This window comes from Petaurus breviceps, unplaced genomic scaffold, assembly GCF_028583685.1.
Source record: "Petaurus breviceps papuanus isolate PSGF00001 unplaced genomic scaffold, PetGlider_PUasm1.0 126, whole genome shotgun sequence".
Lineage (NCBI taxonomy): Eukaryota > Metazoa > Chordata > Mammalia > Diprotodontia > Petauridae > Petaurus > Petaurus breviceps.
The window spans coordinates 7,239,646-7,265,330 of NW_027185655.1; the positions used below are offsets into that span (position 1 = coordinate 7,239,646).

The following is a 25,685-nucleotide window of genomic DNA, read 5'->3' on the forward strand; positions in this document are numbered from 1 at the left end:
ACATGGCCAATGTCCTTTCCACTCTCCAAAGTGTCATGGACTTCTTTAGCAGTCTCCTGAAGCCCAAGGAACACTTCTTAGAATAATGTTTTGTTGCCTCCATTCGTATTTGAAGGAAATGCTAGATTTCAGTTAGTAGTTAGTGAGAATAATGATGGAAATACCTCTCATTCAATAACGGCAATAACTTACATAACACCAACTGCAGTTAGGTGGCACTATAGTGCACTGGGCCTGGAGTTAGGAAAACTCATCTTCCTGAGTTCAAATCCAGCCTCAGACACTTATTAGCTGTGTGACCCTGGGCAAGTCACTTAACCCTGTCTGCCTGAGTTTCCTTCTCTGTAAAATGAGCTGGAGAAGGAACTAGCAAACCAATCCAGTATCTCTGCCAAGAAAACCCCAAAAGGGGTCACAGAAAGTCAGACAAGTTGGAAAACAACTTAATACAGGGCGACTGGGTGGCGCAGTGAATAGAGCACTGGCCCTGGAGTCAGAAGGACCTGAGTTCAAATCCGGCCTCAGACACTTAACACAAAACTAGCCGTGTGACCTTTGGCAAGTCATTTAACCCCAACTGCCCTACCTTCCTCTCTCCAAAAAAAAAGGGGGAGGGGGAAGAAAAAAGAAAAACAACTTTATAACAAATAGAGCCCCTACTCTGTGCCAGGCATCATGCTGAGTGCTTTACATATATGATCTCATTTGGTCCTAACAACAATCCTGTGAGGTAACTGCTATTGTTTCCATTTCAAAGTTGTGGAAACTGAGGCAAAGAGAAGTAAGTGTCTTGCCCCAGGTCATAGTAAGTACCTGAGGCCAGATTTGAACTCAGGTCTTACTTAATTCACAGATCCCCTGAAATCAATCCACAAACCACTAAAGGAACACCAGGTTTAGAACCCCTGTACTAGATCTTGTTCCCTTTCAGATTCTTTATCTTTGAAAACAGTGAGTCATAGTAAAAAATTTCTGAAGTCTTATGCGGCTGAAAAATTCTGATTTTATAGTTGGAAACTATTAGAATGAGCTAGCTGAGCTTCTCGATACAAGAGGACTTTCTTTCTCTTTTTTAAAATTCAGTTTTATTTTATTTTCAATGCCAAATTTCTCCTGTCCACCTCTCTTTCCTTCCTTCATTGAGAAAGCAAGGAAAAACCTATTATGAACATACATAATCAAGCAAGACAAATTCTTATATTATACGTATCTAAAATATGTATGCTTTCATTTATTCTGAGTCATAACCACTCTATCTGGAAGTGGGTACCGTGTTTCATAAGAAGTGTGATTAGTCATTATAGTAATCAGATTTCTTGAGCTTTTCAAAGTTGTTTGTCTTTACAGTACTGTTATTATTGTATAAATCGTCCTCTGAGTTTTGCTCATTTCCCTTTGCTTCAGCTCAGGCAAGTCACTTAACCCTATTTGTCTCAGTTTTCCATCTGTAAAATGAATTGGAGAAGGACATGGCAAACCACTTTAGCGTCTCTGTCAAGAAAATCCCAAAAGAGGTCACAAAGAGTCAGACTCTAGTGAACAACAAAGTCACAGATCCAGTCCACCCTAGATCTCTGACCAGGAACTGGGTCATGACTGACAGAGTTGCCACTTGGTCCCTCCCCTTTCCTGCGTCCTGCACTAGTGCAGGGACTTCCCAGGATCTCTACCTGCCCTGGTCTCTGGGTGCTGGACAGTTCCATGTGGGGAGGTGAGGTCCTGGCTAAGCCTGTCTTCAACATCTCCAAGCCTAGCCTGACTTGGGTTTCTGACCCACAATGACTGACTATACATTTTTCCTTGGGTTTCCCATCAGGTCTCAGTCTGGAGCATTTTCTAGATCATGGTGGAGGAGGCCTAGTGGAGAAGCTGACTGTTCTCAATGGCACTCTACTATCCCAACTCAGCCCTTCCCAAGAGGGCTTTTCAATCCTTACTCATTATAATCCCTTGATAGGCTGCAGACATTATGGAAGTCAGAAACATGTGGAGGACCTAGAACGCACCAAACGACCCCGTAGATTAGGTTCAGCTTCTCTGCCTTTCTCATCATTAAGCCCGGGTCATCACACCTATAGTTACTCAGGTAATTTATTTCCCCTCAGCTATTGAGGAAAGGCTAAAGAATGAGGTGGAATGGGTTGGTTTGTCTTTAATGAGTATAAACTAGAGCAGTTCTAGGAGCAGTTTTGTTTGCTTTAGAAAGGAAACTAGTGAAGATGATGGATGTTAATTGATACATTAATATCAATATATTCATTTAATATATGTTTATATTAATGCATAATCAAATATATTAATACTTAACTCTGGGTGAGCCCACCCCACAAAACCCTCAATTTTCATTACCTTTATGAACCAATTGTAATAATATATAATTATATAAGTAAATGATTATGTTAAAATTTTGTGCTGTACTATTATTCCATATGGCATTTTTTTATAGTTTCAACTTAGTACTCAGTAAAAGTCTTTGGAAATCTAAAAATTTTTAATTTGCCTCATATAGTGCCCTATCCCAAATCCAAAACGCCGTAGAAATGTTTAGATTGTCAAGAGAAATTTTGATTGCCTTATCTTACAAAGCTTGCATTTAATGGCATTAGATGCTGGACACCAAGGCACCATGTTCACTTGGTCCTTTTCCCTTGAGGTCTTTTAATTGTCCAGGTCAGAAGTTCTGGATTCCTTCTGTGTATCCTTAGATAGGCTATAGCAAGTGGAGAAGGTGAAGCCATATTAGCCAATCCAATGTGATCATTTTTTTTTTAAGCAATCGGGGTTAAGTAACTTGCTCAAGGTTACACGGCCAGGTGTTTCTGGGTGGGTGCTAAGTGTCTTAGCCCGGGATTCGATCTCCAGGTCGTTCTGACACTGGAGCCAGTGCTCTTACTCGCTGTGCTACCTGGCTGCCCCAAGTGATCATTTTCTTATAAGCGATTATTATCACTTATTGGGTCTGTAATTCAAAAGGTTTGATGATATGATGGAAATAAGGCCTTATGTAGGGCATACTTTCAGGTTCTTTTTACTCTAGTGACCAGATTATTCACTATTAAATTATGTTTTTGTTGATACAGAAAGCACAGTGGATATGCTATACAGCTTTGCCAAGTGTTCGGGCCTGGACCTGATCTTTGGCATCAATGCCTTAACAAGGACAAGCAATTTGCAGTGGGATAGCTCGAATGCCAAATTGTTCTTGGATTATTGTACCTCCCAGAAGTATGACATTTTCTGGGAACTTGGCAATGGTAAGTACACAGAACATTTAATTAATCAAGGAGTATTCTTTTTATATTACTATTATGTATAATATTTTATTTTTCCTAATTATATCTTAAAATGATTTTTTAACATTTAAAAAAAAAGTTTTGAGCTCCAAATTCTATCCTTCCCTTCCTCCCTCCCTTGTTTCCCCCTCCCTCAGGGAGTATTCTTTGGCATCATACAACACAATTTGCTTGATTATGATAATAGCCAATACTTATATAGCTCTTTAAAGTTTACAAAGTGCTTTATACATTTTATCCCCACAAAAACCCTGGAGAGAAGGTGCTATTTTTGTATCCATTTTACAGACAAGGAAACTGAGGCAGGCAGCAGTTTAGTGACTTAGGTCATCACACACCAAGTAAGTGTCTGAAACTGGCTTTGAACTCAGGTCTTCCTGCCTCTAGGTTCAGCGCTCTATCCACTGTGCCAGCCAGGTGCTTATATAATTTTCCTTTCTGTTGGATAGAGATGCCTTTTGAAATTGCTTATAGAAAACAATTTCCCTATATCTTCTTGGAACCACTGCTGACCCCATTTTATGTTCTGCTTGGCTGGAGAATTACTTAGCTGGGACCAGCAACTTCCACATCTCCTATTTTTAGAAAGATCCTTTGGTTTTCAGAGCCACTAATAGCTGACACTCAACAAAACTTTTAAGTAGGCAGTTTATTTCCATTATTCCATCTTTTCTCCTCCTTGACATGGCATCCTCCACTCCCTACCTCACCCCCAGCACCTGAAAACCTGAGTACCCTGATCCTCTCCTGCTCTTAAGGACCCCTTTTGGGGTCCTTAGTATGAATTCACTCTTTCTTTAGGGCCAGATGGCATCCTATGCTTTATTTCTCTCCTCCAAAGGAGCATATGCATATGCCAGAAAGCCCTGATCTCTGCTAGGGAATTGGTTCTAGATATTACGTTAATGGTTAGCTTTTCTGTTACAGATCCAGCCTGATTCAGGTAAGTCCAGTGCTTAAATTTGGAATTGGAACAAAATGAGACACTTGTAGTCCTCCTAAGAATGGACTCCATCCAAAAAGATGTTTACTTAGTCACATTGCAGAAAGGTATTCAGCAAAGATACAGCATTGATTCAGTTGAGCATAACTTTCCGACCTCTGTGTTTACTGTGCTGATCTGCCTGAAGAAGTTGCTGCTGATTCTTTGTGTTGGCTTTTTGCACCTAGATTACATCCCTGATAGCTTTCATCCCATTCCTCTCTTTTCCTTCTCTGATAAACTCCTTGAAAACTCAATGCCTCTGCTTCCTCTCTTCTCACTCTCTTGAACCCACAGCACTTCCCACTTCATCATTCAACTAAACTTGGCTTCTCCAAAGTCACCAATCTCTTAACAAAAAAAAAAATACTTTTTCTCAGTTCTTATCCTTGACCTCTCTGCTGATATACCTTGGATATATATTTGCTATATATAACACTGCTGATTATTTTGTTCTCTCTTTTCCTTTGGTTTTCTTTCTCTCTCTCTCTCTCTCTCTCTTTCTGTCTCTCTCTCTCTTCTCCTGTCCGACCATTCCTTCTCAATCTCTCTTGTTGGATCTTCACTTATGACGGGCCCACTAATTAGGTGTGTCCCCAAGGCCCTATGCTGGGCCATCTCACTTCTTTCCTTTCTATACTCTCTCACTCAGCAAACATAGATTCAACAATCATCTCCATTCAGATAATTCCAATATCTATTTATCCAGCCCTAATCTCTCTTCTGAGCTCCTATCCCACATCTCCAAATGCTTGTTGGACCTTTCAAAATAGATAAGTAGACATCCCATGGCCATTCAACATGGCCAAAAAAACACAAAACTCCAACTCCTTCCTTCCTCATTCCAAGCTCTCTTACAATTTGAGGCTACCCCCATCCTCTGGGTCATCCAGGCTCACAACACCAGTGCCTCCTTCAATTCCTCAGTCTCATCCACTCCACATATCCAATCAGTTGACAACAATCATGAAAAAAGTCCAAATCTCTAATAATAACAGAAATACAAATTAAAACAGCCCTGACATTTTATCCCATATTTATCCAATTGACAAAGATAATAAAAATTGAAATAATTGATTTTGAAGGATTTTCAGAAGGCATGCACAGTAATACCCTGATGGAGCTGGGAACTGGTCCAACAGTTCTGGAAAATAATTTTTAATTATGTGAGAAAAGTCACTAAACTGTTTATCCACTTTTACTCAGTGATCCCACTCCTGAACATGTATATCAAGGATGTCAAAGACAGAAAAGGGGGTCATATCTCCAAAATATTCATATCAGCATTTTTGTAGTAGTTTAAAAAAAGGAAACCAAGTAGATGCTTTTCAGTTGGGGAATGGCTCAGCGAATTATGGTGTATGAATGTAATGGAACACTATTATACCATAAAAGATGACATGAGGAACTGAAAAAAAAAATTGGGAAGAATTCTAGGAATTGAAACAGCAAAAAAAGAAAAAATTAGCACCAGAGACCAATTTATATCATGATGATGATAATATTGGTGAAAACAATACTGAGAGTCAAAATCCAATCACTTGCACTGTCCAATCTTTGTGGGGAAAGAAATGGAAGGAAAAAACATTTTCATAGGCACTGTGCTAAGAACTTTACTGATATTAAATTCATCAGTCTTCACAACAACCCTATGTTCTTATCCCCATTTGACAGTTGGGAAAACTGAGGCAGGCAGAGGTTAAATGATTTGCCCAGGGTCGTACAATTAGTGTCTGAGCAAGGATTTGAACTCAGGTCTTCCCAACTCCAGGACCAGCTCTGAATCCACTGCACCATCTAGGTACCCCTCAGAGAAGAGATAAGAAAATATATTTCACATCTCTTGAGGGCAAAGTGAGGAACTATGTATGCAAAATGTTGCATAAGCTATCAGATGCACTTGCTTTGTGGGTTAGTTTTGCCTGCCTACTTTTCTTTGTTATAAGGGAGGGCTCAATGCCAGCACGGGAAGGGTAATACACCAGCAGATGCCTGTGGTTAAAAAAAATGTATACTGCGTCACACTTATCTGTTATATAATGTGGCTAATCAGGGTAACAGTGGGATAAACCCAAGATTCATCTACTCTAGCCACACACACACTTTACAGATGAGAGACACTTGGAGACCTCAGAAAGGTTTGAACTTGACCAAGGTCACAAAGCCAATTGGTGACCTAATTAGGAAGAAAATGCAGGCCTCCTGATTTGTTACCTCATGTTCTTTCCACCACCCAATACCCTGAAATGAATGCAGCTTATGCTCTCATGTTGCATAGGTCAGTCATGGAAGACCTAGGCCGGAAGTTGATCTGTAGTGGCCCAAACCAGGAGTGACAGATATCAGATCACATTCCTTGGGAAAAATAGATGAAGTTTAATTGAGCGTTTCCTCCCCTCCCTTTTCCCCATCCATCCAAAAACTTCCCATTATTCCCAGCCATTAGTACTTTCGTGTTATCCTGATTGTCTAAGTAAAAGCACTTTCATAGCATAAGGTTGGCAAAAGACTTTCCAAATAGCAAACTGAGGGAGGTAGTGTTCCATTATCCCTATAAGGAAACTGGGACACAGAATCTAGGTCCCAATGTCTGAGCCAGAAACGGAACCTTGGGTTTCTGATTTTTTCTGATTTCATGTCCAGTATTCTTTCCAAAGATTCTGACATCCCTGCCCATTACTTTCTCCATGTGCCCAAACTGGTTTTTTAATTGATTTTTTCCAACTAATACTTGTTTATTTTCTCTCACTCCTGCCTCCTTTTTCTCCACTCAAAAAAAGAAGAAAAAAAAGCCCTTGTAACAAATAGTCAAGCAAAACAAGTTCCCACATTGGCCATGACCAAACATGTATGTTTCATTCTATACCTAATCCATCACCTTTCTGTTAGGAGGTGATAGAATATAGCCTTTGCCATAGAAATGCCACTGTCAGGTCTATACCTCAAAGAGATTGGAGAGGACAAGGACTTGTGTGCACAACAGTATTCATCGATGTTTTGTGGTGGCAAAGAGAAAGGAACTAAGGGGATCTCCATCATTTGGGGAATGACTGAAAAAAATTATGATATATCAATGTGAAGGAATATTAAAAGAAATCATAAAAAGAATGGTTTCACAAAAGCCTGGGAAGACTTGTATAAACTGAAGCAAAAGAAAGAAAGTTCTGAGAACTAAGAGAAAAATTTAACCCTCTCTCCCCCCCCAAAAAATTATAAAAACAAATAATTTTGAAAGATTTAGGAAATTTTATCAACACAATGACCAAACATGATGCCAGAGGAATAATGATGTATGCTACTCCAAATTAACTTTTCAGCCCTCCGAGTACCCTTAATTTATTGAACCCCCAAACAATCAGTCAACTCACTCTTAAGGTCAACCTTTTAGCTAGATGATTGAACTCAATTTTGACTATACTGTAGATGCTAAGTATGAAATCCAGAGATTAGGTTTAGTCCTCTTAAAGAGTTTATGCATTTTTGAATAGAAGCTTTTAAATTCAAATTCTTTTCCATTTTGGGGACCTAAGAACATTCTTTTACTCCCCAGTTTTCCCTGGTCATACATTGGATTTCGCAGGTAGATAATATTTTCTTTGTAGTTCATTTTGACTATGTTGTGTTACAATTTTTTAAAAAGAGATTATAGTCTTTAAAATCTAGAAATCTTCTTGTCTTTATGGAAGATATACATTTTGGAGATTAGCAGTTACATATGGAGAATTGTTGTCTTTCAGAACCCAACAGTTTCAGGAAGAAATCTGGCATTTATATTAATGGGTCTCAACTAGGAAAAGACTTTGTTAAATTTCATTCACTTCTAAAAACATATTTTAAAAATACAAAACTCTTTGGACCTGATATCAGTCAACTTCGGAAGAACAATGAGAAGATGCTAAGGAGGTAAGAAAGGCTTTTTTTCTTTTTTGCCTAGAGGAACCAAAGACCCAGGCTCAGGCTGGTGCAACCATTTGCTAGAAGTAAGAAGGCTTCTCTGTTTGCAGGGAGTACAGGGGTCTCCACTTTATTAGAGCTGGAGGAAATGAGAAGCATATGGGAATTCCTCCTCAGTTAGAGACTTTGCTGAAGTGAGACAATTGAGGTCAGGCCAGGCTTTGGCAAGTCTACAGAGATCACCAGAGAATCACCATCACAATAACATTAATACAGAGTGTCTGTCCCCAAATTCCTAGGGCCATTTCTCTCTACTGAAGCCCTTAAGTTTACGAAATAATTACCAATATTATCTCATCTGCTCCTCACAAGCCTAGAAGGAAAGTGCTATTATTATTATACCCATTTTACAAATGAGGAAACTGAGGCAAACAGAGGTTAAGTGACTTGCCCAGGGTCATTCAGATAGTGTCTAAGAACAGATTTGAACTCAGGACTTCATGACTACAAGTCCAACCTCCATGCACTGTGTACTGCTTAGCTGCCTCAATACCTCTGGAATGGTCTTGATTCTATTTTCAGATTTAATAACCAACTCACTGACTGGATTTGTTAATCAATATCATTAGAAACCAATTCCAGCATTTCACACGAGGGCTGAGAAATGGTATAATGATGGCTATTTGCTTTTAGCTTCCTGAATGTCGGGGGAGGAGTAATTGATGCAATCACGTGGCACCAGTAAGTATAATTTCTATTCTTATTACTATTAAAGAAAGATTACTTGTCATCTGTGATCCTAATCTTTTATTCTATATTTCATGTAGAAGTTACTTCTACATTTATTTTTAATAATATTTTTATTTTCTCCAGTTGTACATAAAAATAATTTTTAACATTTTGGGAAAGTTTTGAGTTCCAAATTCTATCCCTCTCCCTCCCACACTCCTTCCTGAAATGCAAGCAATCTGCTATAGGTTACACTGTGAAAATATGATTTCCATATTAGTCATTTTGGTTTCCACACTTATTAATCACCTGCTGTCTGCAAGGCACCATGATAAGTGCTAGGGTATTTCCGTGTTCCAGCGCATCCATGATCCCACAGCCCCCTCCTGTAACTGCCATGGCGTCTGTATCCAGAATGTTGGAGGCTTTCCTCTGTGCCTTTTTCTATGTCATGGGTACCCAGTGCAGTACCTTGGCTTAGGAAGAATAGAAAGATTAGAAACTCTCCAAGGGCAAAGGCCATGTCTTTTGTTTCTGCCTCCTCTTCATTTCCTGAGGGTCTTCCCCTCCCAGATTTATTTTGTTTTAAAGAGGCTCTTCTTTGCCTCATTTTTTAAGCCTTAATCACTGAATGGGTGCTGCCTCAGTCGAACTGAGACCTGTTAAAGACTTTAGCTTGAAAAGGCCATGGCCACCCACTGTATCCTGGGCCATCTCCAGTTGTCTTGATCTGTATCTGACCATTGGACCCAGATGGCTCTGGAGGAGAAAGTGAGGCTGGTGACCTTGCACAGCCTTCCTCACTTAAATCCTATTCAATTGCATATCATGGCATCACCTCCATGATGTCACGGTCCTCTTTGAGCATGAAGGACAAACAGCAAACAGCAGCAGCACCTTCATTTTCATATATAACCCTCCTCCCTTTCCCATCCTGAGAACCATCCCCCATAGCAAAGAATCAAAAAGAGAAACAGCAATTAAGCCAGTCAGTGGAAACCAAGAGCACCTTCAGTGTTCTGGACCCAGAGTCCCCATCTCCAAGAAAAAAGGAGGAAGTTCTCATCTGCTTTTTGGAGGCCTATGCCTTTTAATTTACTTCTGTATCTCCCTCTGTGCCTAGAATGGGACCTCATACATAGAAAGCACTTCATACATGTTTGGTAAATGAATAAATGATTAATAAATTTAAAAATAATGAGGTTAGGAAAGATAATTGTGCTTTAAATTAAACCCAAAGTGATTTCCTGTGACTTGGCTGGTCATACATGGATGGCCACAATATCATCTTCTTATCAGAAAGGATGCTTAGCAGTTATACAGGTTGTCTCAAAAGTCTTAGTGTGTTTTAAAGCTATGAGAGTGTTTAAGTTCTAACCACTTTAAACGCACCAAGACTTTCAGGCAGGACATCCTTTATAACAATGATATCTTTATCTCATTTCAGAATTTAAAAATTAGCTAATTTTTTCCAGGTAATAGGATGTAATAGAGTGTGCTTTCCCAAGTCTCAGTCTCTTCCTTGTGCTAAATTAGGGGAAAAAATTATGAAATGCCCACGTTCTGATATTAAGTAGAAGGGTAAACATGGCTGGTTTCTGTAAAAATAAAAATATCTCTACTTTTTAAAAAATCTGCATACATTACATGTATGTGTGTGTGTTTCAGCTACTATCTGTCTGCATACATTACATGTATGTGTGTGTGTGTGTGTGTGTGTGTGTTTCAGCTACTATCTGGATGGACGAAATGCTACCCAGGAGGATTTTTTAAACCCTGAAGTGTTGGATACATTCATTTTCTCAGTTCAAAAAGTTTTTCAGGTACTTTTTTCTCTTATAGAATGAAAGCAAAAACGGTCTGTATTTTGTAGACTTGCATATTCTAAGTTTATTGGTTAAAAATGCAAATTTCTCACAAATCAAGAAATATTTCCAACATTGCTATCAGATGGTTGCCTAATACACTCATAGGTCAAATTTTCCCTGATTCACTACAAAAACAAGTTCCTCAGAGAGTCTTTGTTCCTACTGAATGCATGATTGAAGAAGGGTTAGGGAGGGGCTAGCACTGCCGTGCCTGCAGATGCCATCTGTAGGGCTGGGCACCATGTTGTAGAAATGACATTGTAGAAAAGACATGCTATCTGCATCCAGAGAAAGCCGTGATGATTAGAAGTATGTTTAGAATAATTTTACATGGATATGCATATTTGTGTCTAATGGGAGCCATCTCTAGGCTGGGGGACAGGGGGCCAGGGAGAAGAAATAGAAAGAAATGTACATGATAATTTTATTATATATTTAAAAGGAATGGCAAATCATACATAATAGGTTTGCAATTTCATGTGCAATCATCTTTAAATTTCCACTATGTTATAGAAATGCTTGTTTTATTTCATAAATTAAAAATAAAATAAAATATTTTTAAAAGACATTGATTAGCTGGAGAACATGCAGGATGGCAAAAGGCCTCAGGATCATGCCATAGGAGAACAAGTTGAAGAAATTAGAGATATTTAGCCTGAAGAAGAAAGACTGGGAAGTGGGGGGGAGGGGGGAGGGGGAGGACATAATAGCTATCTCTGAGTTGTTTGTTTGTTTTATGAGCAATCAGGGTTAAGTAACTTGCTCAAGGTTACACAGCCAGTTATTTCTGGGTGTGGTGCTAAGTATCTGAGCCCGGATTTGATCCCCAGGTCATCCCAACACTGGAGCCAGTGCTCTTACTCGCTGTGCTACCTGGCCGCCCCAAAGCAAGCCTTTTTTAAGGACATGCTATGTGCTAGGCACTGTGCTGAGACATGGGGAGACTGGGGAAGGCAAAAGACAGCCCCTGTCTTCAAGGAGCTCACAGTCTAGTGATATTCATCCTTCATTCTCAAAGAAGATCAAGGACATCTGGAGGCCATGTCTTGACTTGCACATGACTTGGATTTCACTGAGGCAGAGCTGTGCAAAGTCCCCAGCCTCACTCTCTCCTCCAGAGTCATGGAAGTCTAGTGGGGAGACAAAAGTCCAGATGACTAGCAATTTCAGTTGAGTGATAAGCTGAGAAGACAGATTAATGAGGGAGACAATCTGCAAGAAGCTACATACAGGCAAGATATAGGCAGGATAAATTAGAGATAATTACAAAGGGAAAGCTCTAGCATTAAGGGGGATCGAGAAATGCTTTATGAAAAACTGTGGTAAAATGCCTTCAAGCTGAAACTTGAAGGAAACCAGGGAGGGAGGGAGGGAGGGAGAAAGAAGCTAGGACTGCTTCTAATATTCCTTCCCACTTTAAGATGCTATAGTTCGAGGGAGAAAGAGAATTTGGAACTCAAAATAAAAAGAAAAAATTTTAAAATATCCTATAATTCTGTGATACTGTAATTATATTGTGGGTTGTAACACAAGTTCCTTTATATGCCCTTTCTCCCCATTCCTAAGTAATGAAATAAAAGTGAGTAGTTTACAAATAACATTACCCCAAAACAGAGTATTTTCAGGATATTTTTTTTCTTACAGTATTATAAGCAGTGTTTCTGAAAAGCCTGCAATTCATGATATTAGAGCTTATGTAATGTGCCACAGGGATGTTTCATATCATAAATCATAGACCTCAGTTATTTTTATTTGCAGTCACCTCATTGATTTTTCTGTTCTGTAGGTCGTGAATGAGACGAGACCTGGCAAGAAGGTTTGGTTGGGAGAAACAAGCTCAGCTTACGGAGGGGGGGCTCCCAAGCTGTCTGATACTTACACCGCTGGTTTTATGTGAGTATGACAAGGCTCATTCATTGCAAGTTAGGGACAAACACCAAGATTGCCAGGTCTCAAATTACACTATGTTCCCACACCTACCCTTTCTGCCAAAAAACCTGTACAAAGGGTGCCCTTTATGGTGGAGGACAATGCAATATGCTTAATCACAGATTTGGATGGGGACAATGGATTGATTGTACCTATTATATAGATTCAAAAGTAGTTAGTTATTACAAGAAAAATATCCACGCTTTTAAACATTTTTGTGCTTTAATATATGCCATATATAAGCAAAAGATTCACTCCTCTAAGTAACGGCACTGAAAAATAGTGTATCTAAAAGTTTTGAATTTGAGAACATTGCTTATATGCATGTATTGTGGGGTGGGTGGGGTATGTATGCATATATACATATATGTACATATACATAAACATATCATATATGCATACACATACACGTATACACAGAAAAAAGGTCTATGCCTGGGATGCATGTGCTGGGCTAAAAAGCCTCTTTTCTGGAGGTAAGGGAAGGAAATAAACATTTTAAAAAATCATTTTCAATTCCTAATTCCCTTCCTTTACACCCCTCCCCCCATTGAGAAAGAAACACAATATGCATTATATATGTGAAGTCATGCAAAATATATTTCTGCATTAGCTATGTTGCAAAAGAAAAAATAAAGTGAAAGAAAATGTTTCCATCTGCACACATAAGATTTATTAAGTGCCTATTACATGCTGGACATTTTACAAATCTTATATCAGTTCATTTTCACAGCCCTGGGATGTCAGTGCTATTATCCCCATTTTACAGTTTAGGAAACTGAGGCAGTCAGCAATTAAGTGACTTGCCCAGGGTCACAAGTTAGTAAATCTCTGCATTTGAACTGAAGTTTTTTTCTGCCTCCAGGACCAGTGCTGCTTATTGCTCTACCTCTAGAAGGTTTAGGAGCCCAGAAACCCAAGTATTCTCTAAGAGAACAACCCAGAGTTCATAGTGTGATGGCTGACATTGAACAAGGAATCATGGAATCACAAAAATTAAGCAGGAAGGGGCCTCAGTGGACACCTAGTCCAACCCACACATGAAAGGATATTATATTTTTAGCAAGGGATTCTCCAACTTCTCTTGGTATTCCACTGGGGAGGGGGACATAGCTCTAATTATTAGGAAGTTTTAACTGATAACAACCCCAAACTGATCTCTTTAATTTTTTAACTAAATTCAGTTTTTTTCTATGAACAAAAATCTGTTTTTTCCTTTCTACATCCTATTGAAAAACAACAAACAAACCTGTTTTATCCAATGTGTATAATGAGAGAAAACAAATTTCTACATTAGCCATGTCCAAAATGTATCCCCTTCTGCACCTTGAGTTCATCCCCTCTCTGTGAGAAGGCAGGAAGCATTCTTTATCATTGGTCCTCTGGAATCATGGTGTGTCATTGCACTGATCAGAGTTCTCAAGTCTTTCAGAGTGGTTTGTCTTTATAGTATTTCTGTTATTGTGTAAATTGTTCTCCTGGGTCTGCTTACTTCTCTGCATCAGTTCATACAAGTCTTCTGGCCTTCTCTGAAAGCATCACATTCATCATTTCTTACAGCACAATAGTATTCCATCATAATCATATACCAGCACTTTATCAGCCATCCCCCACTAATTAGATCTTTGCTTCTGGCTCTGTCTTCTGGAGCCATACAGAACCATTCAAATCTTTTCTCTGTGGGCTGACTTTTCAAATATTTGGGCATGTCTATCATGTCCTTTCTGAGACTTGACTTCTCTAGCTTAAACTTGTCCCATTTCTTCAAATGATTGCCTTATGATATAGACTGAAGGCCCTTCTTCACCCTCCTGGTTGCCCTCTTCTGCTAACTCCACACCTTACCAATGTCCTTCTTAACCCATGTTACCCAGAACAATACTTCAGCTGAGGCCTGATGGTGGCAGAGGAAAGTAGAACTGGCACCTTCATATTCTTGGAAATTATGCCCTTCTTAATATATGCCAAGACCCCATTTTATTTTTTGGAATCCCTGTTGACTCTTATAGAGCTTACAATCCATTAAACCACTGCTTCTCCTTGTCACCATCTTTTTCAGGACCATGCCTGTCCCCATTTAATGCTTATGTTGGTGATTCTTTGTATGCCCTATGAGACTAAATTGATCTGTGTTTTTTCCTCTTATTACATTCAGTTTGAACCTGCTAACATCCTTTTGGATCCTTACTGTCACCCATTGTGTCAGGACACTGCAAATATAATGATCGTGCCATCATCGTCTTAGAAAATGTTAAGAGAGGCCCCCAAAGATCAAAGATCCACAAAATACTGTTTTTACATAAAATGGGCTTCAGCTAAGCCCTCTGCACTTAAAGGACTCCTCTTCCTTGGAGGGTCATTATTCCTGCCAAGAGTTAATCCATCACAGTTCTCTTGTCCTTGGACAAAGTATCCAAGTACTACTTTCTTTTTAGGTTCTAAAAACAGGACAAATAATCATGCAGGGAGATCAAGATTATTTGTTTTAAAATGAATAAGGAAGCCCTATCTGAAATTTTCTATTGAGTGCCAAAGAATGCTAACAATACCACTGATAGGAAAAGTCGTGGAAAATAAAAGTCATAAATAATGTTGAAATTAAAATGACTTCTCTCATCAGAGAAAGAATCTTGAGAGAATGTGGTTTGGGGTAAAATGTGTAACTAGAGAAAAGTGCTCCGGGAGCCAAGAGATTTTTTCTTTTTCTTTTTTTTTTTTTAAGCAATTGGGGTTAAGTAACTTGCTCAAGGTTAGGCGGCCAGGTGTTTCTGGGTGGGTGCTAAGTGTCTGAGCCCAGGATTCGATATCTAGGTCATCCCGACACTGGAGCCAGTGCTCTTACTTACTTACAAGTACTACCTGGCTGCCCCCCAAGAGATTTTTTCTAATCCCCATTCTTCCCTTTCATTTCTTTAAGTTTCAGTTTCTCTACCTGTGAAATGAGGAAAAGCAACTACATGAGCTCTAAAGTCCATTTGTCCAGTTCTAAAATTCTCTGATTAGGTCTAGGTTACTGTTTGCTTGAGAAGGTTTGACTGGACTAAGCAATTCCCTTTTCCCTTCCATTCCTCACCGGGAGACAGGCTTAACCATCTCATAGCTCCACTGGCTACCTGGCTGATGCATGCAGCAAAACTCAATTCACATCATGATAGGGTTGGTAAGAGAGGGAACTTCCCTATTTACCAGATATAGGAATTTGCCCAACTTACATTGTAGACAATTGACTGGCCCTAATTGTGAATTCCCCTTCTTTTTATTAGTCATCTAAAGTTTATCCACTAACTTGAAAGTTTTTACTTCTATTGAAATATCAAAGAATGAGAAAAGGTAATTCTAATGACCTTGTATGAGGAATACAAGGAATTAAAAGAAATTTAGGGAGATCTACATGAACAGATGCAGAGCAAAGTAAAAAGAACCAAGAAAATAATATATACAATGATCACAGTAATGTAAAGGAAAATGACACAAAAATCAGAATTAAAATCTCCGTGTATTTAATCCTTTAAATGATAGCTGTAATTTATAACATTTAGTTTCTTTTCTATTCCTGCCATAATCAAAACTGAATTGTTTTCTCCATGCATTTAATCATTCAAATGATAGCTATAATGTATATCACTTAGCTTCTTTTCTGTTCCTGTTATAACTGAAACCAAGTTTTTTCTTTTTTCTTCTGCTTTTTAAAAGTCTTTTTTATTTCTTTAATTTATTTAAAATAGTCTTTGTTTTTTTCTTCAACAGGTGGTTGGACAAATTAGGTCTGTCAGCCAAAATGGGTATTGATGTGGTAATGAGACAAGTGTTCTTTGGAGCTGGAAATTATCACTTAGTTGATGGAAACTTTGATCCCTTACCTGTAAGTGATTGTTGCTTCCCCATTTTTTTGTGAATTAATTGCAGCTAGCCACTCTAAGAAAGAGCTCTTCAGTAACATGTAACCACATCATGATTATCTGAGTTGTCATTGTGAAAGAGAATTGTGAAGGCACTTGAAACAGAAATGTATTTTTCATATATTTGTGATTTGAAGTTTATCCTCTGTTAAAATTAAAGAATTAATAGTTTTTAACTGGCATAAGGTAAATCCAAGAGAATATTGAAAACCATCTCCAAAAATAAGAAACCACATTTTCAAGTCAGAAAAAAAATCATACTCAGATTTTCTATCTTTAAACAAAACTTAGCATTTTATTGATTAAAACAACAACTTTGCTGTAATTTCCCAGTAATCCCTTCCTTGTAACAAAGATGTAGAGTAAAACATACTGACCCCCTGATTGTGTCTGACAACCTATCCCTCATTCCGTACCTGTAACCCCCCACTGCTCTAAAGAAAAGGAAGAGATATGGTTCATTGTTGGTATGGAATCATGACTGGTCATTTCATTGATCTGAACTTTGGTGTCTTCATGTTTTGGTTTTTTTTTTACATTTTGTGGTCATTGTGTATGTTATTCTCTTGGTTCTGTTTATATGACTGCATCATTCTTTCCAAGGTTCTCCAAATTCCTTGTATGCAAGGGTAGTCCATTGTGTTCATATACCAGTTTGTTCAGCCATTCCCCAATCAATGAGTGCCTGCTTTATTGCCATTTTTTTCAAGATCTCACACTGTTTATTGTTTATTAATTACATAAAAAGATGTAGATAGATGATAGATGGATGGATGGGTGGTTTTATTGAATTTTTCCCACTTAGTAGTACTTTAGTTTTTCCAATTACATGTAAAAATAGTTTTCAGCATTTTAAAAGATTTTGAGTTCCAAATTTTTCTGCCTCCCTTTCCCTCCTCCTCCCTGCCCAAGACAGCAAGCAATCTTATATAAGTTATACATATTTTGTCACCATTTTTAGCTACCACAGGAAATGCTGCTATGAATATTTTAGTATATGCAGAAGCTTGCCCTCTGCCTTTTGCCTCATTTAACCAATTAGCAAATACTCCTTAAGTACCAGGCCCTGAGGATTCAAATCCAAAGATAAAACAGCCCCTGTTCCATTGGGGTTTATGCACAATACACCTTTGACTGGCTTTTCCTGATTTCCTTGCATCATTTTCATTTCTCTTCCCAGTTTTTCTTCCCCTTCTCTTACTTGATTTTCAAAATCTTTCTTGAGCTCCTCCATGGCCTGTAACTAATTCATATTTTTCTTGGAGGCTTTTGATGCAGGAGTTCTGACTTCACTATCTTCCTCCTGCTCCATGCTTTGATCCTTTTTGTCCCCAAAAAGGGATTCTATGGTCTGTGTGTGTTTCCTCTGCTTGCTCATGTTGCCAGTCAATTACTTGACTTTTTCTTTGCCATGGTAAAACTCTGCTTCTAGAATGGAGAGAGCTTTGTCCCAAATCACTGGGGTTTTTCCACAGCTGCAGGAGCTATTAGGAGGGCACCTCTCTGCAGCCCCCACAAGATCTGGCTAACTGGCCACACACTCCAGGAAGACCACCCAAGACCATGATCCATATCCAAGCAGGTTAAAGCAAAAGCAATTACTCTCTGAATGGTCACTTGGTTCCTCTACATCTGCAGGCCAGGAGCTCCTGAGGAAGCCATGTAGTGGGGCTGCACGGGCCACTGAGCCTCCACTATTTGTCACCCCAAGGGCAGGGACTGGTCTAACGGTATCTTAACCATTTCAACTTCTTTTTTTTTTTTTAAGCAATCAGGGTTAAGTAACTTGCTCAAGGTTACATGGCCAGTTATTTCTGGGTGTGGTGCTGAGTGTCTGAGCCCAGGGATTCGATCTCCAGGTCATCCCAACACTGGAGCCGGTGCTCTTACTCGCTGAGCCACCTGGCCGCCCCTAAGCAATTGGGGTTAAGTAACTTGCTCAAGGTTACATGGCCAGTTATTTCTGGGTGTGGTGCTGAGTGTCTGAGCCCAGGGATTCGATCTCCAGGTCATCCCAACACTGGAGCCGGTGCTCTTACTCGCTGAGCCACCTGGCCACCCCCCCCCCCCCATTTTAACTTCTTAACCACTTTTTTCACAAAGTTCCAAACTGTTTTATGAACATTCGGATTAATTCACAACTGCTTTAACAGTGAATGCATTAGTGTACCTATCTTTCCACAGCCCCTCCAACATTTTCAGGCCACATGATATTTTTTTTCTCCCTTAAATGCTTATATGTGTCCCATGTTATAGGTGCTGAGAGAAATGAAAAGAAAAATAAAATGGCCCCTGCCCTTATGAAACTTAGAGTCTTGTCAGGGAGATGAATCACATGTATGCAAGTGAGTCCCCCTAATCTTGGCTTTACATTTTTAAAATTATCATGAGTTTGACAGGTATGAGATGAGTTGTTTTAATTTTCACTTTTCTCATATTAGTGATTTTCAGTGGCTTTCATATGATTGTCAATTATCGGCATTTTTTTCCCCTTGAAAACTGCTCATTTATATGCTTTGACAACTTACTTACTAGAGAATGGTTCATGGCCTTGGCTTTGCCATTGAAAATCTCATAACCCTTGATTACTGTATCTAAAGTTAAGTAAGAAATGTAGTTCTAGTCTTGTCTTACCTTCCTCCCAATTGACCATTCTTGTAGTTCTCCAAACTAGAAAAGTAAAGATGTCTGCTACAATGCTAAGAGATGCCAGAGAGAGTAAAGAGCAGGTATCAATAGTACACTGAGGTCAGTATACTGCGGCTTGTGGGTAGATTTCCTGGAAAACTTGCTGTTTATCTATAGTGGTCTATGCATTTCGAGAAGTCTAATTGTAATTTAGAGCCTGTCCTTCTTTGACCAATGACCTTATAAAAGTGGAAGTTATCTATTTCCTACAAGTATTCTTTTTTTTTTAAGTAATTGGGGTTAAGTAACTTGCTCAAGGTTACATGGACAGTTATTTCTGGGTGTGGTGCTGAGTATCTGAGCCTGGATTTGATCCCCAGGTCATCCCGACACTGGAGCCGGAGCTCTTACTCGTCGTGCTACCTGGCCTCATCCTACAAGTGTTCTTAATCAAGAGGCAGCTTGGTATAGTGGCAGAGAGCTGGCCTCAACGCCAGTAACACCTGGGTTCTAATACTGCCTCTTATACATGCTGACAAGTTCCCTCTCAGTGTTCCAGGGCCATTCTCCAAGACCATAAGTTGTAGAGAAGGTGCCAACCTTTATTAATAGAGGGGATTTCCTCACTTGACAGTTTCCTATGCTAATGAAATTATAGGTCCATTTCCTTTCCCCTATGCCTATTGTGAGTTATCTCTATAGTTAAACCAAGCGTGACTAGCTCCTTGAAACAGTACTCCAAATCTCTGAATGCTTGGCTTTCCATGGACAATATAGAAGAAGGGCACATAATTTCTTTTTATTTTTTTGCTTTTTGGAGGGGGAAGGTAGGGAAATTGGGGTTAAGTGACTTGCCCAAGGTCACATGTGTTAAATGTCTAAGGCCGTATTTGAACTCAGGTTCTCCTGTCTCCAGGGCTGGTGCTCTATTCACCGCACCACCTAGCCACCCCTACATAATTTCAATATGGTTGACATTAACAGGCAAACCTAGAAGGTAATCCTTATATCCAGTGAAGTTTCCATGACAGTTACTGGCTGCTTATTACATTGATTCAGATTCTTCCAACAACTAAGGTATATCCTTGGCTTAAGTAGGGGACCCCTGGAAGGATCCTGGTGATCTCCTCCTCTCAGTTTCCCTGGCTTCTCTCCTGTCTTAGCTCAAATCCTCTCTTTTGTAGGAAACCTTTTCTGGTCCTCCTTAATCTTTGCACTTCCCCTCTGAGATGATCTCTAATTTATCCTGACTATAGCTGCTTTATACGTAGTTGTTTGCCTATTATCTCCCCCATTTAGACTCTAAGCTCCTTGAGGGCAGGGACTATTTTTTGCCTTTCTATTCTGAGCACTTGGCACATTGCTTGGCATACAGTAGGTGCCTAATAAGTGTTTATTGAGTCTAACAGGAGCCTATTGATGCCAATGCCTTTGCTTTAGTATAATCTCCAATTTATCCTGTCTGTCTTGTACGCACAGAATTTTTTGCAAGGGTTTTTTTGGAGGGGCAGGGAGGTGTTTGTTTTTTATCTTTCTTTGTATCCCCGCAGTTCCTGTTCCTCAGTAGGTGCTTAATAAATGCTCCTTTATCTGACCTGACTCAAATATCAGCCTGCTAACTTTAACTTTGACAAAACAAAGAAACAAAATTTATTGATTTTTTTCCTGTAGGATTATTGGCTGTCTCTACTCTTCAAACAACTGGTTGGCACCAAGGTGTTAACAGCTAGCGTGAAAAGTCCAGACAAAGAGAAACTTCGATTGTACCTCCATTGTACTAACAACAACCAGTAAGTGTTATGAAGGCTCAATCAATCCCCCTCGTCTGCATTATTCTTGGCATCTTCTGATCTAGCAAGGAAGCATGGCATAGTGACCAGAGAACTGGCCAAAAGGGCAAAATGACCTGGATTCAAGTCCCATCTCTGGCACAACTGGCTGTGTGACCTTGGGCAAATCACTTACCCTCTTAGGGCTCCAGCTGACTCTCTAAGATTATCAGTTGCAGGGCAGTTGCTGATCTGAATGGAGAGAGAGAATTTCCTCACTGGTAGTTCATTTTGCCAATAAAAATGAAGTCAGATCAACAAGCATTTATTAAGTCCCTTCTGTGACAGGCACTGTGCTAAGCATGGGATTCAGGTACAAGGAAAACAAAAGTATTTTCTTATGACAAAGCCCTATTAAAACACCAGCTATGTGACTGGCCCAGTAATATTCTCTGTGTTACACAATTTAAATAGATTTCGAACTAAGCCCAATGCTGTCCATGGTGGCGTTATTGAATTAGCACCAAACCCAGCAATTAGTAACCCATATTAATCGTACCTTAAGCTCAACTTCTGAGCAAATCTTGTGAGTTCTCCACAAGATCTGACATTTGCTAGACCTTCCATTCAGCTGTTTATTATTGGTCACAATTACTGTTATCCTATGTAATCTTAGGAAAATCCTTCTTTCATGTACAAGCTCAGTTGTGAGAATCTCATCTAGAAGTCACATACTATTGCATGAAAATACCAAATCATAACTAGTAATAAGGCCAAAAATCATTATAGTCTGGTGCATTTGTCTCTTTGGATTATAGTTTGTGCTTGAAATTTCATTTGAAAATGATAATAACTAGCATTTTTATAGTACTTTTAAGGTTTTCAAATAACTCTATAAATACTATTTCATCCTTGCAACAATCCTGTGAGGAAGTTGCTATTATTATCTCCATTTATATATGAGTAAACTGAGGCAAAATTTGAACTCAGGTCTTCCTGGCTTCCACATCCAGCACCCAATCCACCTCACTGTCGAGCTGCCCAAGAAAATGCTTTTTTTTTTTCTCTGAGTGTGCTTACCATTTATAAAAGCTAAGAAACTTGACATTTCATAATCCTGTCCTTAGGCCTCCAAAGTAATTAGACCTCCTCATTTTGAAAGGCTGATTTTCTCATTTGGGGATTAAATCTGTAGCAAATCTTTCTTACTGGATGAGGTATCCTTAGGTTGCAGTCTCAAACCTGTTAAGTTTGCCAGATCCCATCTCCATCACTCGTTGGTGATGAATGTTTATGGCACAAGGAGAGTTTCAGCCCAATGCTTTGACTTCCTGTGACCATCATGCCAAGTGTTTGGGGAATGGTACAATTGGGTAAGATTAGGGAAGGTAAGTAGCTTTTTACATTTTCATTATTAACCTTCTATATATAGATAGTTCCTGCTAAATGGGTTTATAATATGAATTGACATAAAAGCCCATATTAGCCCACTTCCTTTCAAAACTTGGATATGAGTAAACTGAACTGGTGATTGTCCACTTTCTCAGAACTTCCCCTTGGCAAGGCACCAAGCTTCTCAAAATACCTTAGTCAGGGGACAACACATGACAAACGAATTGTCATTGGATCAGTGGGTGGCTAAACTCTCAATCTTCATAGATCACAACTTCTTGAAGCCTTTGAGTAGATGGTCTCGTGCTTCTGTGGCCACTTCCTCTTCCTAAAAAAACCAAACCCATAATTTTCTGTTGGCCGACCTTTTAATAATGAAACTTTTGCAAACATAGCTAGGTTGGTCCTTAGATGACAGAGTCTGTTGTGAGGTCTGCATTCACAACCTTTCCAGGATGGTAAAACCTGATTGAATATGTTCTCTATTTTCACCAAGTACTGGGACTAGAAGTACCAGAATTTCAGAATGCCTTGAAGGACCAAGCTTCATCAATAGACAAATGCAATTTTTTATATCCTTAAGGCAAAGAAAATAGGGATAGGATAAACATTTTTATTTCAGATTAGAATTAAAATATTTGTGTCCATTAATATGCCTGGTTTTTCTAGTGTTGATAAATGCTTATTGACTGACTAGTATAACCTTTAAGACCCCAGAGTCACCTCTAGTCCATGTTTAGGCCTCAGAAAAAGATTTTAATGGGGACTGATAGTAATAATGCAATGATTTTTTTTTGCTCCTGTAACCATTCATAAGATAAGATAGCAGTGCCTAGGAAATGCCAGTCTTAGGTGACCTTTTGGTGACAGCTAGAGGCTAACGGTGATCAGGAGGCCCTCCTCCACCCCACCCCCACCACCATATAATCAGGAACCAACATGGTTTGACCCTGGCTCACTACGTATTAGTCTTGGCCCCAGAGTGATAGTTCAGGCTGTTGGGAAAAGCCAACAGTGCCAGTCCTGAGAGGACAAATTGTAGGCTGCTGATGACTTGGAGGGCATTGACCCTAGGTCCTTGAAGGCAATGTTATCTGAGTACAGGCTCTGGCAGGGTCTCCCAGAATCATGATGTCTTTGAGGGCCGAGTCTAGGGATGACTGAAGCTGCTGTCAAAGAACCAGCTCCAGCTGAGTTCTTAGGTACATACACATCACTAGCGGGACAGCATTTGGGTGGATTTGTCAGATATAGAACACTCTCAAATGTTGTGTTGGGTTCTGTCTGAGTAGAGGGAGGATCTCTAGCAGCAACTTGTGCATCCTTAAAGGATCACTGTTTCATTATACCTTTCTGTTTGTTAATATCAAAACCAGGACATCAGTAACCTGTGTCTCTCTTCAATGCATTGCTTATGGCAGGCCCTAACTACCTACTAAATAAATGAATGAACAATCCAAGTCTGTATAGTGTGTGTCTGTGTGTTTGTGTGTTCATGAAATTTGTATGAGCTAGGAAATGCAAAGCTATTAATAATTTAATCTGTTTTGTTTTAGTCCAAAGTACAAAGAAGGAGATTTAACTCTGTACGCTCTGAATCTGCACAATGACACCAAATACTTACAGTTACCTCCTCATTTAAGTGGTAAACGTGTGGAAAAATACATTTTGCAACCTTCTGGATACAAAAATCTGCTTTCTCAGTAAGTAACATCCCCTGATCCTCATGCATCAAATTTATCAGTGTTGAACAGGGTCCTGTCATAGTGTTGCTAACAGTTGGTTAGCAGTCGAAATGGTGCAGCCTTTCCAAGTTCTAAATACATTTCCTTTTGATTAGAGGCATTTTTAATGAAGAGTAAGTGGTTAACCTTTTGAATTTGGGCCAAGTTATAGCATTACAGATGTTTCCCTACTTTAAGAACATCCTACACAGGAATTTAGCAAACATATGTCACAGTAGGACTTGACAAATTCTGTCTCTCAGGTTGCCCTGGTACCCGAACCTATAGAAATATATTTCATTCTGTCGCTTCAGAGGTATGCTAATTTGAAAAGAATTATGAAGCATGCTCCTGGTGAACCCTCTGGGGTTTGCTTCTTTCAAGGATTTACCAAGTAATGAGGAGAATGAAGAGGAGGGGAGCATACAGCTAGCCATCAGGCTTAACATCAACATGAGACAGATATAGGTAACAGGATAGTGGTTTCAGTCTACAAGGAACCTAGGAGGCCACATAATCTAATCCCTTCATTTATCAGGTGAGAAAACAGGCCCAGAGACAATAAGTGGTTTGTTCATGGTCACTTGAGTAGTAACTAGCAGAGATGGGATATGAACCCCAGGCATGTGGTTTTTGGTTTTTCCTCATCCCGCCATATCAGATCCCTCTTTCTGTCTTTCCAGACAATCTTGCCATATTGTTCCTTACTAAGAACTCCAATCGAGGGGTCATTCATTGTTAGAACTGCTGCTCTGTTAAAACTTGCTGCTTTTTCAACATTTTTGCTTTTATTTGTTTGAAAGTTGAATGATTTTCTGGCTTCTACATTCAGGGGCTGACTTCTACATCCAAAGTGAACTTAGTGGATCAGGCACTAGGGTGGTAATATTGACCTGATGGCATTAATCCATTCCTTTTAGGCTGTGAGCTTCTTTTAGTGCATTTAAAGACATTTTGCACAAAAATAAAGTCTTTATTCTTCTTTATTTACACTCAATAAAGCATAATATACCAGTTTGGAAAGGGTAGATGTTCTGCTGCATGCAGAATACCATTCAGTTTCGATGAGATAGGCTTCTTATGAAATAAACTAATTTTGCTGTTGTTAATAGAGGTAGAAAGGCCTGGAGATGTATCTTTTGGTGTTACCTTTAGTACTTCATAGCCGAAGATCTATAAGCTGATCCACATTGGCAATCTCTCCATCCACAAACCATTTAGTCCTTAGCACAGGGTCTGGCACTTTCTATAAATGCCGCTTCCTTCGTTCATATCCACACTTCCAGGGCACCCTTTTTGTGTGTTGGGGGTTTCCTGAGCACTAATTCTTAACATTTTTTTATGTTGTGGACACCCTTAGCAGTCTGGTGAAACCTATGGACTTGAAGCATGTTTTTTGAAGAAGCATGTTTTTAAATAATTGAAGGAAATGATAAATTTTAGTTAGAGGTTAGTGAATATAAAGATGTGGGTTTTTTCCCACCCAAGTTCACAGATCCACTGAAATCTATCCACAAGCCTCTTAGAGGAAGGCAGAGGGGGTCTGTGGATCTCCGGTTAAGAGCCCCTGTTCTAGGG

The 25,685-nt window shown here is 39.3% G+C and overlaps 1 protein-coding gene across 2 annotated transcripts in view; it reads left to right on the forward strand.

The window, feature by feature from the left end:
• The window catches only part of HPSE (heparanase), a 45,329-nt gene that overhangs the window by 13,737 nt on the left and 5,907 nt on the right, over window positions 1-25,685 (forward strand). The window contains exons 4-12 of one of the 2 annotated variants that reach the window (XM_069092225.1): window positions 1,817-2,086; window positions 3,081-3,254; window positions 8,013-8,178; window positions 8,863-8,910; window positions 10,628-10,721; window positions 12,553-12,659; window positions 16,443-16,557; window positions 20,894-21,012; window positions 23,940-24,086. In XM_069092225.1, coding sequence (XP_068948326.1) covers window positions 1,817-2,086; window positions 3,081-3,254; window positions 8,013-8,178; window positions 8,863-8,910; window positions 10,628-10,721; window positions 12,553-12,659; window positions 16,443-16,557; window positions 20,894-21,012; window positions 23,940-24,086 — 1,240 coding nt within the window. The remainder of the gene's footprint in view (window positions 1-1,816; window positions 2,087-3,080; window positions 3,255-8,012; window positions 8,179-8,862; window positions 8,911-10,627; window positions 10,722-12,552; window positions 12,660-16,442; window positions 16,558-20,893; window positions 21,013-23,939; window positions 24,087-25,685) is intronic. The other variant, XM_069092233.1, reaches the window with a different exon arrangement.